At 40.6% G+C, this 19,589-nt stretch overlaps 1 protein-coding gene across 2 annotated transcripts; it reads right to left on the bottom strand.

Moving 5' to 3' along the window:
• Window positions 1-2,928: 2,928 nt before the first annotated feature.
• On the bottom strand, window positions 2,929-19,550 carry si:dkey-82o10.4. Of its 2 annotated transcripts, XM_087286340.1 has the most exons (5): window positions 19,069-19,550; window positions 16,733-16,804; window positions 16,522-16,648; window positions 8,271-8,412; window positions 2,929-3,057 (listed from the first exon to the last, which is right to left on the bottom strand). In XM_087286340.1, the coding sequence occupies exons 1-5, from the start codon at window positions 19,444-19,446 to the stop codon at window positions 2,979-2,981; spliced, it is 798 nt and encodes a 265-aa protein (XP_087142466.1). In that variant the 5' UTR covers window positions 19,447-19,550; the 3' UTR covers window positions 2,929-2,978. The 2 variants fall into 2 exon arrangements, with proteins under 2 accessions (XP_087142466.1, NP_001313545.1); NM_001326616.1 differs by lacking the exon at window positions 8,271-8,412 and having other exon boundaries at window positions 2,932-3,057.
• Between the last annotated feature and the right edge of the window lie 39 nt (window positions 19,551-19,589).

The following is a 19,589-nucleotide window of genomic DNA, read 5'->3' as shown; positions in this document are numbered from 1 at the left end:
TGAATGCGTAAACAATTACGTGCCATGAAAGAGTTTTTTTTTTTTTTTTTTTTTCCAAAGAAATAGGATGACATCCACGCATGGGTGAGAATATCTTCCTGTCAGTTTAACAAAGGATTTATTTTAATATCTAAATTAGGTGATAATTGGTCTCGACAGCCATCTGTGCTTCTCAACATATCAAATATCATAATTAATTGCATGGGGCTGTTTATCTTGTAGGGAATCGTTGAGTCTCTGATGTGGAAAGTTTGGTTGTTTCATTCCAGTCTTCTAGTACAGTGTTTTCCAACCCTGTTCCTGAAGACACACCAACAGTACACATTTTTAAGCTCTTCCTAATTAAACACACCTGAAATCAGCTCATCGGGACATTGGAAGAGACTCCAAAACCTGAAGTTAATAGGTCAGACAAGGTAGACATCCAAAATGTGTACTGTTGATGTGCCTTCAGGAACAGGGTTGGGAATCATGGAAAAGTGACTTTTCTGAATGTTTCGTTGTTTCCAGTTTTCTAATACAGTGTTTCCCATTGCTGTTCCTGAAGACACACCAACAGTACACATTTTCAACCTCTTCCTAATCAAACACACCTGAAATTTACTCATCTGGACACAATAACAGACTTCAAAACATGAAGTTAATGAGTCAGATAAGGGAGACATCCAAAATATGTACTGCTGATGTGGCTTCAGGAGCAGGGTTGAGAATCGTGGAAAAGTGACTTTTTTGAATGTTTCGTTGTTATATTCTAGTTTTCTAATACAATGTTTCCCAACCCTGTTCCTGAAGGCACACCAAGAGTACACATTTTCAACTTCTCCCTAATCAAACACGCCTGAAATCAGCTCATCAGAATATTAGAAGAGACTCCAAAACGTGAAGTAAATGGGTCAGATAGGGGAGACATCCAAAATATGTACTGTTGGTGTGCCTTCGGGAACAGGATTGGAATCACATTTTCAACTTCTTAATCAAACACCTGAAATTAACTCATCTGAACATTAGAAGAGACTCCAAAACCTGAAGTAAATGGGTCGGATAAGACAGACATCCAAAAATGTGTACTGTTGGTGTGCCTTCAGGAACAGGGTTGGGAATCATTGAAAAAGTGACTTTTCTGAACGTTTTATTGTTTCATTCCAGTTTTCTGTTTCCCAACCCTGTTCCTGAAGGCACACCAACAGTACATGTTTTCAATCTCTCCCTAATCAAACACACCTGAATCAGCTCAAGTTTTTAATATGTGGATTAAAAAATATGTACATTTATATGTATTTATGTATGCATTATATTATCTTTGCATACAATTAAAATGCAGCGTATGGGGGCAGGACAGTAAATTTGATGTTGTTCTCTGTTCTAGCTGCTGTTATCAGTCACAATTCTTATAATTTTTTTTCTTTTTCTGAGTCTCGATAAAACCCTTATGGAGTTCTTTTTTATTATTTAAGCAAATAGGATTGTAATATATATATATATATATATTTGTTGTACTCTCCTAATCACTGTGCACTAGGTTTACTCAACTTACCCTAAAAACGCCTTGCACAATGCACAAGCGGTAATTCTTTTTATTTTTTTTGTAATGTGATGCAAAGATAATACATACAGTTAAAGCCATCCCCCCCGATTAAAAGATTTATTTTTGGCCTTTATTAGATAAGACAGTATTGAGACAGGAAGCGAAGTGGGAGAGAGAGAGAGGGGGTAAGGCAGGGAAATGTCTTCGAGCCAGGATTCGAACTCTCAACGCCCTGACGTGCTATTGCACCATATGTCGGCGCACTAACCACTAGGCTATTGCGCCGACAGCTTAAAGTGACATTTAAAGGATAAACTAGGTTAATTAGGTTAACTAGGCAGGTTAGGGTAATTAGGCAAGTTGTTGATTAACAATGGATTCTTCTGGAGACTATCGAAAAACTAGCTGAAAGGGGCTGATAATTTTGACCTTAAAATGGTGTTTAAAAAGTTAAAAACTGCTTTTATTCCAGCCGAAATAAAACAAATAAGACTTTCTCCAGAGGAAAAAATATTATCAGACATACTGTGAAAATTCCTTTGCTCTGTTAAACATAATTTTGGAAATATTTAAAAAAACAAAAAAAAAAAATTAAAGGCGGGCTAATAACTCTGACTTCAACTGTGCATGAATACATACATACATTTCTTTTTAAATCAAACTATTAAAAACTTTCAAGGACTTAAGATGCTGATGATCGTTAAACGTGTCATAAGTCTTGTGAAAAGGGTCCGTTCTGAGTGTGCCTCACACAGGTGAGTGGGCTTGACAAACCACCTGTAGAAAATACCCTTTTAGCGCTCTTACACTCTCACAATCGCTTCATATATGAAGTGTGATTCACACAGGTGAGTGGGCTGGACAAACCACCTGGAGAAACATTTTTCTCTCCACGAAAAAACTCATGTCCCCCTTCCTCTAGCACTTAACTCTCTGAGCACTAAGAGTTCCTTTGTATAATTAGCACTTGTTGTGTGTATTGCCTCTTCTTGTTGAATCGCTGAATGCCTCCTCAATAGTAAGTCGTTTTGGATGAAAGCTCAATGACTGGATGTAAAACCAACGTAAAGTAATAACAGAAGATACTTGTTTACATTGGCTATGGCTTTATTTTTCAGCATGACTTACCCTAAGCAGCTGTCAGAAATGACACTACTGAATCGCTGAAATGGTTAATTTGAACCAGTTCAATGAAGCGAACCGTCTAAAAGAGTCTGTTCACTGAAATGTATCAGACTTCTGCTTGTTATTAACAAACTCTGTGGTCAGTGCTGCGTTTCGAACACATTTTAAGTCAAAATGTTTGAATTGTATTTATAGCAAAGCATAAAATCAGCTGTCAATCAAGCATTGTCTTACAACAATGGCTGAACAAAGAATAAAAAAAAATCCCAAAACCACCATTAATGACCACCATTTTATTCTGTAAAGTCAGTTTTGTTGCGTCTTTAGTTTACTCCAGTTGTTTCCAGTGCCATAATCGGGTCACCGTCCACTCCGGATTCCCTCCAGCGCTCAACTCCTGATAAAACCTTTAACAAACACACAATAATGAGTTGTAGGACTAAAATATAATAAATAATGAGATTATGAAATGAGTTAAATTAATATATTTTCTATAAGGAATTCAAAATAATTTAGTTAAAAAAATGATCCACTTCTGGATTGAACCACACTATGTCAACGCAGAAGCAATAACTAGCTGATGAAATATGTAAAAAATAAAATAAAATAAACAAAGAATCTCTATATAGATCAGGGGTGGTCAACTCTGTTCCTGGAGAGCCACCTTCCTGCAGATTTCAGTTGCAACCCATATCAAACACACCTGCCTGTAATTATCACATGGTGTTCAGGTCCTAATTAATTGGTTCAGGTGTGTTTGATATGGGGAGCAACTGAAACCTGCAGGAAGGTGGCTCTCCAGGAACAGAGTTGGCCACCCCTGATATAGGACATTGTTGTCGTAATTGATCACAACAAAAACAAGCAACCAGATATTTTTGGTAATCAGTTTAGTTGACAATATGGTTATTTTTATTTTGCTATCTGTCTGAATGTTACCATAATTACAATATATATTGTATGGTTACAAAATAATAATATTTATTTTTTGATTTATTTATCAAATTTATTTATATATATATATATATATATATATATATATATATATATATATATATTTTTTTTTTTTTTTGCTTTATTCTGGACAGTGATATTTTGCTTTATTGTTGATAAATAAATCAAAAAATAAATATTATTTTATATATATATATATATATATATATATATATATATATATATATATATATATATATATATATTAGGGATGTAATGGTATCAGAATTTCACGGTATGAATTGGTATGAATGGCATGGCACAGTATTTATTGAATAATTTACAGGAAAAACAAAACTAATGAAAAGACTCGAAAAAAAGTGCCAAGAGTGTTTATTTACCTTAGCACTGAACATATCAATGACATACAAATCAGCCATCTATCTGTAAGTTTCGAAACAGGAACTTCAATGTTAATAACAAAAAACTATTAAACTATATAAAAAAAATAAAGTTTTAATTTAGGATTGTTGAAAAATCATCACATTCAACATTTAATTACTCACTCACTTAGAGATGGGTTTTTTATGGAAAATTATCATATAACTACAATCTGGTAAAAGCTGGGATCTCTGGGCATTTACAATGTCCCCTGCAACAGAAAAAAAACCCTCTCATTTGGGACTGAGGTTTCTGGGACAGAGAGATATGATTTATTGAGTGATGTGCCTACGGTAATATTGAAAATAATTACTATTGCGGTATGACGGTATTTACAATATTGTTACATCCCTAATATATATATATATATATATATATATATATATATATATATATATATATATATATATATATATATATATATATATATACATATATATATATATATATATATCTCCCAGGTTTCTTGCCTTCAGTTGGTCCAAAATGCTGCTGCTAGATTTATCTGTAATAGCAGAAAACCTGACCACATTACCCCTCTTCTAAGGGGCCTTCATTGGCTGCCTGTCCAATTCAGAATTGATTTTAAAGTGCTTTTACTGTTATATAAATCCCTCCATAAACCAGCCCCATCTTATCTCTCAGAGCTACTTCATTTTTACACTCCCGTGAGATTAAGTGATCAGAATGTTCTATAATCTTATATCTATATCAAGGGTGTAACGATACGCGTATTCGTATTGAACCGATCGGTACTAGACTTTCGGTTCGGTACGCATTGCAAACTGAAAGATTCAATTCAGATTAACATCTAAAAATATAAAAGGCAATAAATACAAAATTGAATGTTTTCAGTGCAACAACGCTCAACATGGCAATCCAAATGACGTGGCAGACAACATGCTGCCTTCCCCGCTGTCATGTTAAACAGTAGACCATCGCTTTGAACTCAGAATACCACTTTATTAAAGCAAGCACTCATTAGCAATCTTGCTAGCTTCTGTGTCAGGCTACTCCTGCATTTGTTTTTTTGCTGTAATGAATCATTACAACCAACCATACAAGGTGTTGATCTGCATTTCACAAATGACTAGTTGCATTATTTTCCCTAATCAGAACGTGTGTATACATTTTTATTCATTCATTCATTTTCTTTTTGGCTTAGTCCCTTCATAAATCAGGGGTCACCACAGTGGAATGAACTGCCAACTTATCCAGCATATGTTTTACGCAGCGGATGCCCTTCCAGCTGCAATCCATCACTGGAAAACATCTATGCACACTCATTCACACAAATACACTACGGACAATTTTGCCTTCCCAATTCACCTATAGAGCATGGACTTGTAGGAAAAGCCGGAGCACTCAGAGGAAACCCACACCAACATGGGAAGAACATGCAAACTCCACACAGAAATGCCAACTGACCCAGCCAAGGCTTTTTTTAAGACATAATTCTACCGCAAATACAAATGCAAATATGCGAAACCTGATATATCCTAAATAAGAAAACAAACCCTATGGTGTCAGAACTAAAAAAAAAAATCAACAAAATCACACAATGTAATATACAAAAAAATAACAGGTGCTAAAAAAAAAAGTGTGAGATCAGAGCTACTGAAGTACGACACTTTCACAAAGTTAACTTAAGAAACGGCACTCGCTGAGCGACAGAGAGTGAAACGTGCTAATGTGACAGATGGAAAGATGTTTTGAAACACGAGAGAGAGAAAAAAAAGAAGTACGCAAACAGCTGAGAGCGAACCTATTAGCATCTATAGATCCATCAAAGCACTGCGCAAAAACAAATGTCTGTCATAAGGCAGAAATCCATTAAGTACATTTAAGACGATTTGAGGCTGCGCTGGCGTTCATCACTCAGACTTTTACATCCACGCTCACCAAAAAAAAAATCGCTGTCTGTGGGGAGGAGAATTTGTCAAGCGAGGTGCTCTTTACAAGTGTGCTGAAATGAAGAGCGTTTGACTTCTAATTATGTTTTGAGTGTGACTCTTTCAAAGAGTTTGTATATGACATTTAGCCTCCAGTGCCAAACATACAGCCGCTATATGCAGATCTGGACTGAAAACTGTGCGGCGCTTGGCAATTAAGTCATGTAAAATGTTCAGAGTATTTTAGAAACGTACTGTAAGATAAGTGATAAAAAGTGACAAAAACAAAAACATTTAGCATCAAAAGCTGAAAAAAAGTGTGCTTCTGTCTTTTATATTTTTACACTGTAAAATAAATATTAATAAAATAAATTGAAAATTGTACAAAATAAATTGTAAAATAAAAATTAAATAAAAATATAAATAAAAAGTAAATAAAAATAAAATTTAAATAAAATACAAATAAATTGTAAATACAAATAAATTATGAATAAAAAACAAAAGTAAATAGAAATAAAATTATTCATTCATTCATTTTCTTTTCTGCTTTATAAATTTTCTTTTCGGCTTTATTATTCTGGGGTCGCCACAGCGAAATGAACCGCCAACTTATCCAGCATATGTTTTTTTACGCAGTGGATGCCCTTCCAGCTGCAACCCATCACTGGGAAAATAAAAATAAATTGTAAATAAAAATTAAAATAAATTGAAAATAAAAAATAAATAAAAACAAGTTGTAAATAAAAATAAAAATATATTATTAATTGTAAATAAAAATAAAAACAAATAGTAAATAAAAAATTGTAAATAAAAATAAATTGTAAATAAAATTTAATTGTAAGTAAAAATAAAAAGTAAATAAAAATAAATTGTAAATAAAATAAAAAGGAAATAAAAAATTTATTCTAAATACTAATAAATTGTATATAAAATAAAAAGTCAATAAAAAAATTGCAAGTAAATAAAAACAAATTGTAAATAAAAAGTAAATAAAAATAAATTGTAAATACTAAAAAATTGTAAATAAAAATAAAAAGTTAATAAAAATTAATTGTAAATAAAATGAAAAAGTAATCTAAAATTGAAAAAGTACTAATAAATTGTATATAAAAATAAGAAGTAAATTAAAAATAAATTACAAGCAAATAAAAATTAATTGTAAATAAAAATTAAATAAAAATAAAAGTAAAACTAAATAAAACTAAATTGAAAATAAATTAAATAGTAAATACAAATAAAAAGTAACTAAAAATACAAAGTAAATAAAAATAAATAGAAAATAAAAATAAATTGTAAATAAAATAAATTGTAAATAAAAACAAATAGTAAATAAGAATAAAAATAAATTGTAAAAAAATTTAACTGTAAACAAATTATATAACAAATAAAATAAATAATGAAATATTAAATAATTATATTGTTTATAATAATTGTGTTTTTAAAATCCTAATTATTATTATTTAATCTGGTTGTAAAATCAACATTTCCTATTTTCATTTTAACATAACTAATAGTTTTACATGAATAGTTTAGATGCAAAAACCTCTAGTGCCATCTGTAATTTTCTTTTACGATGTAGGTGGGGGGAGATGCGTCATGCGGGGCCCCTAAATTGTCAGGACCCCATGCACTATGTCCCCTTTTTCCCACACTGGCAATGCCCATGTATATATTATTGAATATTTAATTAAACTTAACCTTAACAAAATATCATTAACACCGGAAAATATAAACTATTTAGTCACTATTTTTTTCACTATTAGTGAAATTAATTAACTTTTATTTAAAATGAATTAAAAATGATTTATCTATGAATAAATATGTCACTATAACTGTGTCTAAATGCAAAAATAATAATTATATCTAGATAGTAGCATGGCTGAGTCATTTCATAAAAGAAAATCAAATTCATTCATTAATTTTCCTTCGGTTTAGTCCCTTTATTTATCAAGGGTCGCCACAGCGGAATAAACCGCAAACTATTCCAGCATTTGTTTTACACAGCGGATGCCCTTCCAGCTGCAACCCGGCACAAGGGAACACTTATAAACGCTCATAAACTACGAGCAATTTAGTTTACCCAATTCACCTATATTCCTTGGACTGTAGGGGAAACTGGAGCACCCGGAGGAAACCCACGCCAAGATGGGGAGAACATGCAAACTCCACATAGAAATGCCAACTGACCCAGCTGGGACTCAAACCAGCGACCTTCTTGCTGTGAGGTGACAGTGCTAACCACTGAGCCACCATGCCACCTCATGTAGGAATCGTATACGTCAAATATATTCAACAGTTGATTGGTCATGTTTTTGATATTGAGCTCTTGGAGGCATTCATGTAGACGCACTCACTCATACACAGCTGTGATGATCTTCTGAGGTTCTTGTTCTGCAGTTAAATCTATCTTGAAGATGCGGGTCCCGTCAGGATCCTCAGGTACATCTGCGCTGGACAGATACCAGAGTCTCATCGTGATGTAGATGAACTTTCTGCCTAGAAAAACACAAACATTTCAGCTACGCTAATACAGTACCACTTTCACATCACAGCAAGAAGGTTGCTGGTTCAAGTCCTGGCTGGACCAGTTGGCATTTCTGTGTGGAGTTTGCATGTTCTCCCCGTGTTGGTGTAGGTTTCCTCCGGGTGCTCCCGTTTCCCCCCACAAGTCCAAAGACATGCAGTATAGGTGAATTGGGTAAGTTAATTTGTCCGTAGTGTATGTGTGTAAATGGGTGTGTATGGGTGTTTGCCAGTGATAAGTTGGCGGTTCATTCCGCTGTGTCGATCCCTGATTAATAAAGGGGCTAAGCCAAAAAGTAAATGAATGAATGAATGAAATTGGCCGTAGTGTATGAGTTTTTGTGTGTAAATGAGTGTGTATGAGCGTCTCTCCAGTACTAATTTGTGGCTGGAAGGGCATTAACTGTGTAAAACATATACCAGAATAGTTGGCGGTTCATTCTGCTGTGGCGACCTCTGATAAATAAGGGACAAAACTGAAGGAAAATGAATGAATGAATATATTTTACTCCTCTATTTGTTCCAAACTCGTTTGAGTTTCTTTCTTTCATTGAACGCTATACAGTAGAAGGTATTTAGCAAAATGTCAGAAACCGATTGACTTCCATAGTATTGGATCTTCCTACTATGGATGCCCTAGTAGCAAATAATTCTGGCCCAGATTTGGCAAAAAGCTGGCACAGCAGGCATTCATCCGGCACTGGCATACAGCATGTGGGCCAAACATGGCCCGGGTTTGGCAGAGGTGGCACCGTTTTTAAGGCGGCACACAAGATTTGGGCCAGATGAAAAACGTAGTATTTGGACCAGATTTAAAAATTTGATAAGTGGGCCATGTGAGTTTGGCCAGTCTTGACCCACATTTAAAATACACTAAAATCATTTTTGAGTAAAGAAAAAAAATTCTACCAATCAGGTCACTTTGAGAAAAAGCGTGCCCATAGTGTGCCTAAAGCGCATCACTCCATGGGTTTATCAATTTCATTGCAATCGTGACACACCAACCTATCTGGCCCAGTTCAGGCCCAGTTATGAATTATTAACTTGGCTGAGACTTGGCCCAGATATGGTCTGTGTTTGGCCCTTGTCTGGAAGCCAGATTTGGCCCAGTCATGTACCGTAATTCACTGCGGCATGTGGGCCAAGCAAAACCTGATTCTGTGGGCCAGAGCTGGGCCAGAGAAATTTTGCTATGTGGGTGTTGATGGTTACCAATTAACAACAGTCTTCAAAATATCTTCTTTTGTGTCAAACAGAAAAAAAAACTCATACATGTCTGAAATCATTTAAGGCTGAGTAAATTTAAATTTTTGGATGAACCAATAAGAAGAATCCGACATGAAAGACAAATATATTAAGGTTACGGTTTGGACACACGGCTCTACATAGTGTTCCGTTTAAAATAGGGAGACATCCAAGTGGTATCCAAGTTTAATCATGGTATTGAGGAGAAAATATAGAGCATATTGTAAAGAAATGTTCATTTCTAGTTCAATTCATCTTTATTTCTATAGCTCTTTTACAAAGTAGACTGTGTCAAAGCAGCTTAACATATAAGCTCTAGTAAACTGAAACTGAGTCAGTCCAGATTTCAGAGTTGAAGTTCAGTTCAGTTTAGTTCAGTGTGGTTTCATTTTCACTGCTGAAAGTCCAAACACTGAAGAGCAAATCCATTGATGCGCAGCTGCACAAGTCTTAAACTAAACAGTGGTTAGAGTGGCGAGAAACAAACTTTACCAATTGACGAAAGTGAAGGGAAAAAAAAAAAACCTTGAGAGAAACCAGACTCAGTTGGGCATGACAATTTCTCCTCTGGCAAAACTTCTTGTGCAGTGCTACAGTCCAGGCGCCGGACGCTGGAGAATGCTGGACGTCCATCGTGGAGAAGCTGAAGGTGTCTAAATGTCCGTTATATAGTGGGGAAAGCAATATGTGTCACGGTCGGTGAGGGAAAAAAAGGAGTGCAGACCCAATTGCAGAAAAATGAAGGAATATTTATTATAAACTACAAATAAAAATAAAAGGCAAAACAAAACTACCCCGAAGGGGAAAAACATTAATAAAAAGGCAAAAACAAACTTGACAGGGCTGGCAGGACAAAACAGGACTGGAGACAACAAGACAGAGTAATATTGACGACGAACTGACAAAGGACTGAAAACATGAGGGGGATTATAAAGCAAAAAGTAAATTGACACACAGGTGAACACAATTAACTAATGATGGGATAACAAGGAGGGTGGGACTAGACAATAGACGGGAGAGCGCATGACACAGAGAGACAATACAAGCCATGCGCTCACATAACAACACTGAAGCACGTGACCACAATGTAAACACTGAGCCACGTGCTTTGACAAAAGACGCAAGACACGAGCACAAGATGAATGAAAGCACCCACCGTGCGCTCACACACGCAGCGTGCATGCTTCATCCCAGCGCCGACCAAAACCGAAACCAACAAGACTGAGACGCTGGGAATGAAACACCACGCTGCTGACAAACGAAAACACAAACACGAGTACAAGCGCGCACGCATCTGAGGGACGCAGAGCGCGCGCGCGGCCGCGTCAAGCAGGAGCGCGCACACTCTACGTACACCCACGACGGCGCGCGCTCACACAGAGACAGAAACAGGACCAGACATGAGAAGTGTCAGAGCTCTGCCACCAAAACAAGAATTTTCAAGACCAAAGTGGCAGAACCCTGACACTAGCCCCCCCCAAAAGGGACGCCACCTGGCGTCCCTAAAGGGAACATCCAACAAGGTACAAGACAGACAAGAAACACTACAAGACAACAAAACAGGCAACATCAACAGACACAAGACAGGGGGGTGAACAGGCAAGACGACATGAAGGGGGGGAGGGAGGGAAGCCAAGCCGGACTCAACAAGACAAACAAGGGAGGGATGGGAGGGCAAGACCAGGGAGGATCAGGAGGGACAGTCCAGGGTGGATTCAGTGGGTCGGGGGCCCCGGCAGGGAGCCAGGGTGGAGCCGGAGGGTCCTTCCAGGGTGCAGGGAGGGAACACCAGGGAGGAGCAGGAGGGACGACCCAGGGAGAGTCTATCAGGGGAGACAAGGCAGGAGGTCGGTGGGGAGCCGGCTGGGCTGGAGGCCTGTGGGGAGCCGGCAGGGCTGGAGACCAGAGGGGAGCCGGCAGGGCTGGAGACCAGAGGGGAGCCGGCAGGGCTGGAGACCAGAGGGGAGCCGGCAGGGCGGGACGTCTGGGTGGCGCCGGCAGGGCAAGGAGCCGGGCTGATGCCGGCAGGGCAAGGAGCCGGGCTGATGCCGGCAGGGCAAGGAGCCGGGCTGGGGCCGGCAGGGCAAGGAGCCGGGCTGGGGCCGGCAGGGCAAGATGTGTGGGTGGCGCCGGCAGGGCAAGGAGCCGGGCTGGTGCCGGCAGGGCTAGACGTCTGGTTGATGCCGGCAGGGCAAAGAGCCGGGCTGGGGCCGGCAGGGCGAGACGTCTGGGTGGCGCCGGCAGGGCAAGGAGCCGGGCTGGTGCCGGCAGGGCGAGACGTCTGGGTGGCGCCGGCAGGGCAAGGAGCCGGGCTGGGGCCGGCAGGGCAAGATGCCGGGCTGGGGCCGGCAGGGCAAGATGTCTGGGTGGCGCCGGCAGGGCAAGATGTCTGGGTGGCGCCGGCAGGGCAAGGAGCCGGGCTGGTGCCGGCAGGGCTAGACGTCTGGTTGATGCCGGCAGGGCAAGGAGCCGGGCTGGGGCCGGCAGGGCGAGACATCTGGGTGGCGCCGGCAGGGCAAGGAGCCGGACTGGGACCGGCACTGAGGGGCGCTCAGGGGCTGGAGCCGACACTGGAGGGCGCTCAGGGGCTGGAGCCGACACTGGAGGGCGCTCAGGGGCTGGAGCCGACACTGGAGGGCGCTCAGGGGCTGGAGCCGACACTGGAGGGCGCTCAGGGGCTGGAGCCGACACTGTAGGGCGCTCAGGGGCTGGAGCCGACACTGGAGGGCGCTCAGGGGCTGGAGCCGACACTGGAGGGCGCTCAGGGGCTGGAGCCGACACTGGAGGGCGCTCTGGGGCTGGAGCCGACACTGGAGGGCGCTCTGGGGCTGGAGCCGACACTGGAGGGCGCTCTGGGGCTGGAGCCGACACTGGAGGGCGCTCTGGGGCTGGAGCCGACACTGGAGGGCGCTCTGGGGCTGGAGCCGACACTGGAGGGCGCTCTGGGGCTGGAGCCGACACTGGAGGGCGCTCTGGGGCTGGAGCCGACACTGGAGGGCGCTCTGGGGCTGGAGCCGACACTGGAGGGCGCTCTGGGGCTGGAGCCGTTGTGGTGGAGGAGCCCTTTCTCCTCCGACGCTTCCTTGGTCTGGGTGGCGGGAAGCTGGCCACCTCTTCAGACACTGCAGTATACTCCACTGCCTGCAGGACTGATGCAGTGTCTGTTGCGGGTGCTTCACTGGGTGATGCTGCAGCCAGGGTTGTAGCTGGGTGGGCTGCAGCAGGTTCCGTCACCAATAGAGGGGTAACAATAGAGGAAGACCTGTTCCTCCTCCTCAGTTTCCTCTTCTCTGTGGGAGGCAGCAGTGAGCTGGGTTCAGGTTGGTCTGTTGGTGGAAGAACAGAGCAGATTCTCTCCTGAGGACATTCATGGGCAACTTGATTAACCATATGGTCCACAAACTGTTTGTACGAGTAGCCCACCAATCTCTGTATCTGCAGAGGATAGAGGGGTTTATCAAGAGCGAAGTTCAGGAGATTCAAAAGAGCCCAGTCATTGAACCCAAGGCCCTCTGCTGCCATACGGAACCTCTCCGCAAACTCCTTTAACTCAGAGCCATGTTGCCGCAGCGCATGCAGACGGAGAAGCTGTGGCATGTGGCTGAGGAAGGAGTCATCCTTCTGCTGGGTCCTCATTTTGGTCAGTTCGTACTGTCACGGTCGGTGAGGGAAAAAAAGGAGTGCAGACCCAATTGCAGAAAAATGAAGGAATATTTATTATAAACTACAAATAAAAATAAAAGGCAAAACAAAACTACCCCGAAGGGGAAAAACATTAATAAAAAGGCAAAAACAAACTTGACAGGGCTGGCAGGACAAAACAGGACTGGAGACAACAAGACAGAGTAATATTGACGACGAACTGACAAAGGACTGAAAACATGAGGGGGATTATAAAGCAAAAAGTAAATTGACACACAGGTGAACACAATTAACTAATGATGGGATAACAAGGAGGGTGGGACTAGACAATAGACGGGAGAGCGCATGACACAGAGAGACAATACAAGCCATGCGCTCACATAACAACACTGAAGCACGTGACCACAATGTAAACACTGAGCCACGTGCTTTGACAAAAGACGCAAGACACGAGCACACGATGAATGAAAGCACCCACCGTGCGCTCACACACGCAGCGTGCATGCTTCATCCCAGCGCCGACCAAAACCGAAACCAACAAGACTGAGACGCTGGGAATGAAACACCACGCTGCTGACAAACGAAAACACAAACACGAGTACAAGCGCGCACGCGTCTGAGGGACGCAGAGCGCGCGCGCGGCCGCGTCAAGCAGGAGCGCGCACACTCTACGTACACCCACGACGGCGCGCGCTCACACAGAGACAGAAACAGGACCAGACATGAGAAGTGTCAGAGCTCTGCCACCAAAACAAGAATTTTCAAGACCAAAGTGGCAGAACCCTGACAATATGATGATCACTGATATTGAGAATAATTTAGATCCTAATATTACTTTAAGTATTGGATTAAGAGATAAAAGATTAAAAGCATTACTAATGTTTCCTAGGGATACTGGGTTTTATAATGCTGTGTTCACACCAGACGCGACAATTGAGGATAAATCGCGCTATTCACGCGTAAATAGACACGTGAACATTTTGAGTTTACTCGCATCATTTCCGCGTCAAATTCACTTCACAACAGACGTGGATTCGCATTATGGGCAGGGCTTCTGTCAGCCCGGTGACTCTAGCTTCGTTGCTAATGGCTAACATGGATCTTATTGAGACAATAACTGTGTTCATGTGCTTTATCAAGCTGAAAAACAGCGTCGATTTGTTTGGAGTCATGTCTAAGTCTGCTATATCAGTGGTTCTCAAAGTGGGGGTCGGGACAATTAAAGGGGGGGGTCGCCTGGTGATTTCCAAAAATCTATTTATTTTGAATAAACCATAAGAATTACCATATTTTATCCATAACCTACTGAAGAGAAAAAAATAGTTGTTTATAGTTACTATATACTATATAGTTACTATAGTAGCTTAGTTACTAGTTCTATTGGATTGCGACCCCTGGTGTAATTACATCATATTAAATACACAGCATAGCGTCAGATATGGCAGATTGATTTTATAACACTAGGTTAAACTTTCTGGTCCATTGACAGCAATCACATACATTCGAGAGTGAGAGGAGAGAGGAGACAGAGAGATGAAGACAATTATGCTATGGGGAGGGTTAGTAGGCCTTGATGGACAGAAGCCAGTGGGCAGATTTGGCCAGGATGCCGGGGTTAAACCCCTACTCTTTTTTTGAAGGACATCCTGGGGTTTTTAAAAACCACTGAGAGTCGGGACCTCAGTTTACGTCTCAACTGAAAGACAGCGCTCACTGAGCAGTATACAGTCCCCGTGACTACTGGGGCATTAGGACCCACACAGACCGCAGGTTGGGCGCCCCCTGCTGGCCTCACTAACACCACTTTCTGCAGCAACCTAGCTTTCCCATGTGGTCTCCCATCCAGGTACTGAACGAGCGCAGCCCTGCTTAGCTTCAGTGGGCGACCATGTGAGAGCTGCAGAGAGCTAGCTGCCGTTAAATATATTGATATATTGCGCAGCCCTAATTTCCTTAAATATGCATGCAGTTCCATATGTTTCTAGCTCTAATATCTGAACACAGAACACTCTCTAGTTATTTTTTTTACATATTAGAACCCAATGTTTTTACAAAGGGGATTTCGAAAATCATTATTTAATTTTATTTTATATATATATAAATGTATATATATATATATATATATATATATATATATATATATATATATATATATAATTTTTTTTTTGCTGAAAAACAAAGAACCGAAAAACCCATCATGAAACAATAATCTGTGCAAAATGTAAAATACAGCATGAAACAAGAGAAAATGACGACATCCAAAACATACATGACCTACAAAAAGACACAGCAATGGATCTAGGAAGAAAAAAACTTACAAATCTTCAGAAATTAAACAACACTATTAGTCTTTATGGTGTTTTAGAAAAAAAAGACTGGATCCCACATTTTATCAAATTTCCTCAGAGTTTCCAGAGGTGGTATATCAGAGGTGGTATACATTTTCCAAATGTAAAGTAGAGGTGAGTCCGACAAGCCAGTAAAAAAAAAGAGGCCTAACATTTTCTTTCCGAAAACAAAGCATAACTTTTTTTTTTTTTTTGCTATGATCATGCCATACTGAACAGGTTACCTGTATGTTTTAGTTGAGAGTCTCAAGAAAATCTGACCAGCCAAAAATTGCTATCATTGGGTCAGGGAGTAAAACACAATCAGCTGAAACTGAAATAGAAAATCATAATTTATCAAAAATAAATAAAATCACTGTTTTATGTAGCACAAAATGTTGCATACAATCAGATCAATTACATCAGTTGTCACCAAACTTGTTCCTGGAGGGCCAGTGTCCTGCAGACTTTGGCTGTTTCTCAATATGCGTTCTTCAGCGGTCTTGCGTCCTCATGTTCTCGTGCAAGTTCAGTTCCAATACTCAAGACCGCAAGTATGGAGGACTCTTTCACACAAATACACTACAGCCAATTTAGTTTAATCAATTCACCAATAGTGCATGTCTTTGGACTGTGCGGGAAACTAGTGCACCCAGAGGAAACCTATGCTAACACGGGGAGAACATGCAAACTTCACACAGAAATGCCAACAGACCAAGCTGGGACTGGTACCAGCAACCTTTTTGCTGTGAGGTGACGGTGCTAACCACTAAGCCATTGCCACCCCGCTCCATGTATTTATCACTTCAAAATAAACAAAATGTTATGGTATTTAAATACGATTGATAACAAGAATAAACAGACTCACCTCTCTGGTCAAAGAATACAGACACATCCTCAGGCAGAACAAATATAATGTCGTCAAGAGAAATGGCAAGCTGTCTTTTTTGGGTCTCTGAAAGTGCTCTACACTTCTTTCTGATATTCTCCACAGCCTGCAAACAGGAGAAAATCATGTTTCACAGCTCTTCTGTGACTTGATTGTTTGCCAGAGCGGTGATTTACAGTAATGAACGAACCTCTCTGGACATCACACTCCTCAACTCCTCAAAGTTGCCTTTGGACAGCAAGTCAGACACATGAACCGCAGCCTGTGGAGAGATCTCAGTCATCAGCACTAATTAGACACTTATTACTGATAAACAGACAGATCAGGTGGGCTGGGTTTTGGCCATCAAGACGTTATCATATTGATTTCTCTTTTTAGACATTATTGTATTGTGTAATTAGCATGCAAATAAGTGTTTATTTCATTCCTGAAAATCTTCTTTTGTTCCAAAATCTAATTTGCTATTATTAAATTGCATTATTTCTGCATGTATCAGCCACACTGCTGTAGGGATATTGTTAGAAGAGCAGGGGTATTATTATTGAGATGCTTTTAGTTGATGTTATTAATAATTTTGTGTGTTTTTGTATATGTATGTATACACTTACTGGCCACTTTATTAGGTACACCTTTCTAGTACTGGGTTGGATCCCCTTAAACTGCCTTAATCCTTTGTGGCATAGATTCAACAAGGTACTGGAAATATTCTGCTCCGAAGATTTTGCTCCATATTGACATGATAGCATCACGCAGTTGCTGCAGATTTGTCGGCTGCACATCCATGATGTGAATCTCCCGTTCCACTACATCCCAAAGGTGCACTATTGGATTGAGTTCTGGTGACTGTGGAGGCCATTTGAGTGCAGTGAACTCATTGTCATGTTCAAGAAACCGGTCTGAGATGATTTGCGCTTTATGACATGAAGCGTTATCCTGCTGGAAGTAGCCATCAGAAGATGAGTACACTGTGGTCATAAAGGGATGGACATGATCAGCAACAATACTTAGGTAGGCTGTGGTGTTGACGAGATGCTCAATTGGTACTAATGGGCCCAAAGTGTGTCAATAAAATATCCCCCACACCATTACACCACCACCACCAGCCTGAACCGTTGATACAAGGCAGAATGGATCCATGCTTTCATGTTGGTGACACCAAATTCTGACCCTACCATCCTAATGTTGTAGCAAAAATCGAGACTCATTAGATCAGGCAACGTTTTTCCAACCTGTTGTCCAATTTTGATGAGCCTGTGTGAATTGTAGCCTCAGTTTCCTGTTCTTAGCTGACAGGAGTGGCCTGTGGTCTTCTGTTGCTGTAGCCCATCTGCCTCAAGGTTGGACATGTTGTGTGTTCAGAGATGCTCTTCTGCAGACCTCGGTTGTAACGAGTGCTTTTTTGAGTTACTTTTGCCTTTCTATTGGCTGAAACCAGTCTGGCCATTCTCCTCTGACCTCTGGCATCAACAAGGCATTTGCGTCCACAGAACTGCTGCTCACTGGATATTTTCTCTTTTTCGGACCATTCTCTGTAAACCCAAGAGATGGTTGTGCGTAAAAATCCCAGTAGATCAGCAGTTTCTGAAATACTCAGATCAGCCCATCTGGCACCAACAACCATGCCACGTTCAAAGTCACTTAAATCACCTTTCTTCCCCATTCTGATGCTTGGTTTGAACTCCAGCAGATCATCTTAACCCCGTCTACATGCCTAAATGCATTGCTTGTGTTTGGCTGATTAGAAATTTATGTTAACGAGCAGTTGGACAGGTGTACCTAATAAATTGGCCGGTGAGTGTATATTACTAATTATATATACAGTGCTCAGCATAAACGAGTACAACCTATTACATGTATTGTGTATATTTACACATGTTATTTTTATTTTTAAATGTTTGTCATGTTTTGTTGTTTTTGTACTACATTAAGTCGAACAACATGGGATGTGATTGCATTTTTTTTTGGTCTAAAATGCTTTATTACATTTAATTTCAGTAACAAAAGTTAATCCATCATAAGTCAGGGGTCAGGGGTGTCCAAACTCAGTTCTGGAGGGTCGATGTCCTGCTAAGTTTAGCTCCAACAGAAAGTTTCTAGTATATCTAGTAAGAGCTTGACTAGCTGGTTCAGATGTGTTTGATTAGGGTTGGTGCTAAACTCTCCAGGACACCAGCCCTCCAGGACCCAAGTTCGGACACCCCTTACTTAAGAGTTTGAGGATTTTCCCCTTAAAGGGACAGTGCACCCAAAACTGAAAACTCTCATCATTTACTCACCCTTTGTGTTTCTTTCTTCTGTTGAACACAAAATTAGATATTTTAAAGAAAACTGGAAACCTGTAACCATTGACTTCCATAGTATTTTAGTTACATACTATATAGTTTCTCCTACTATGTTTTCAACCACTTACCTTAATCTTTGCAAATCTAATGAATCTTATTTTTCAGTGGACTTGAAAGATTGTAAATTGTAAGTTTCATTTATGCGTGAACTGTCCCTTTAATGCGACTCCATAATCATACCAACCTGTTTCACACCATTGTCAAACTCCACATTGAACTTCAAGCCAAAGTACAGTTCGGTTAAAAATAAGATGACTTTATTCCTGATCCACAGGATGGGGTCTGGTGTGCCCACCACGGTGATGACAGGACGCCCAGAGTCCTTCTTGTCTGCATCTTTACTATTATATCTGCGCTGCTGACCGCTGAACTGCGCACACCGTCTGCGCAGGTGATGCCATGCGCGCTCTGGAGAGGTCACGCAGATGGCATGAGCGCGCGCGCGCTGATGCCACCACGGTTGGCAAAGGGTCTCGTGTTTAGGATACAAAATATTCCTATTCCACCGAATGGCAAGAGATGCGAGTTCCCGACGTGCAGCCAAACACGCGAGTCGTTGCATCACGGACGCGCATTACAATTAAAGTTGCGCAATCCCGAACTGGTCATTGTAAAACTAGTGAATGACAGAAAAACAGTCCTCACCGTCGCTTCCGTAGCCCTTATGAAACTTGTACCCATAATGCTTTTGGTTTCTCATCACTT

This window comes from Danio rerio, chromosome 16 (assembly GCF_052040795.2).
Source record: "Danio rerio strain M-AB ecotype USA chromosome 16, GRCz13ab, whole genome shotgun sequence".
NCBI classification, from domain to species: Eukaryota; Metazoa; Chordata; class Actinopteri; order Cypriniformes; family Danionidae; genus Danio; species Danio rerio.
The sequence above is the reverse complement of the archived record's forward strand: the minus strand, read 5'-3'. Positions and strand labels throughout refer to the sequence as shown.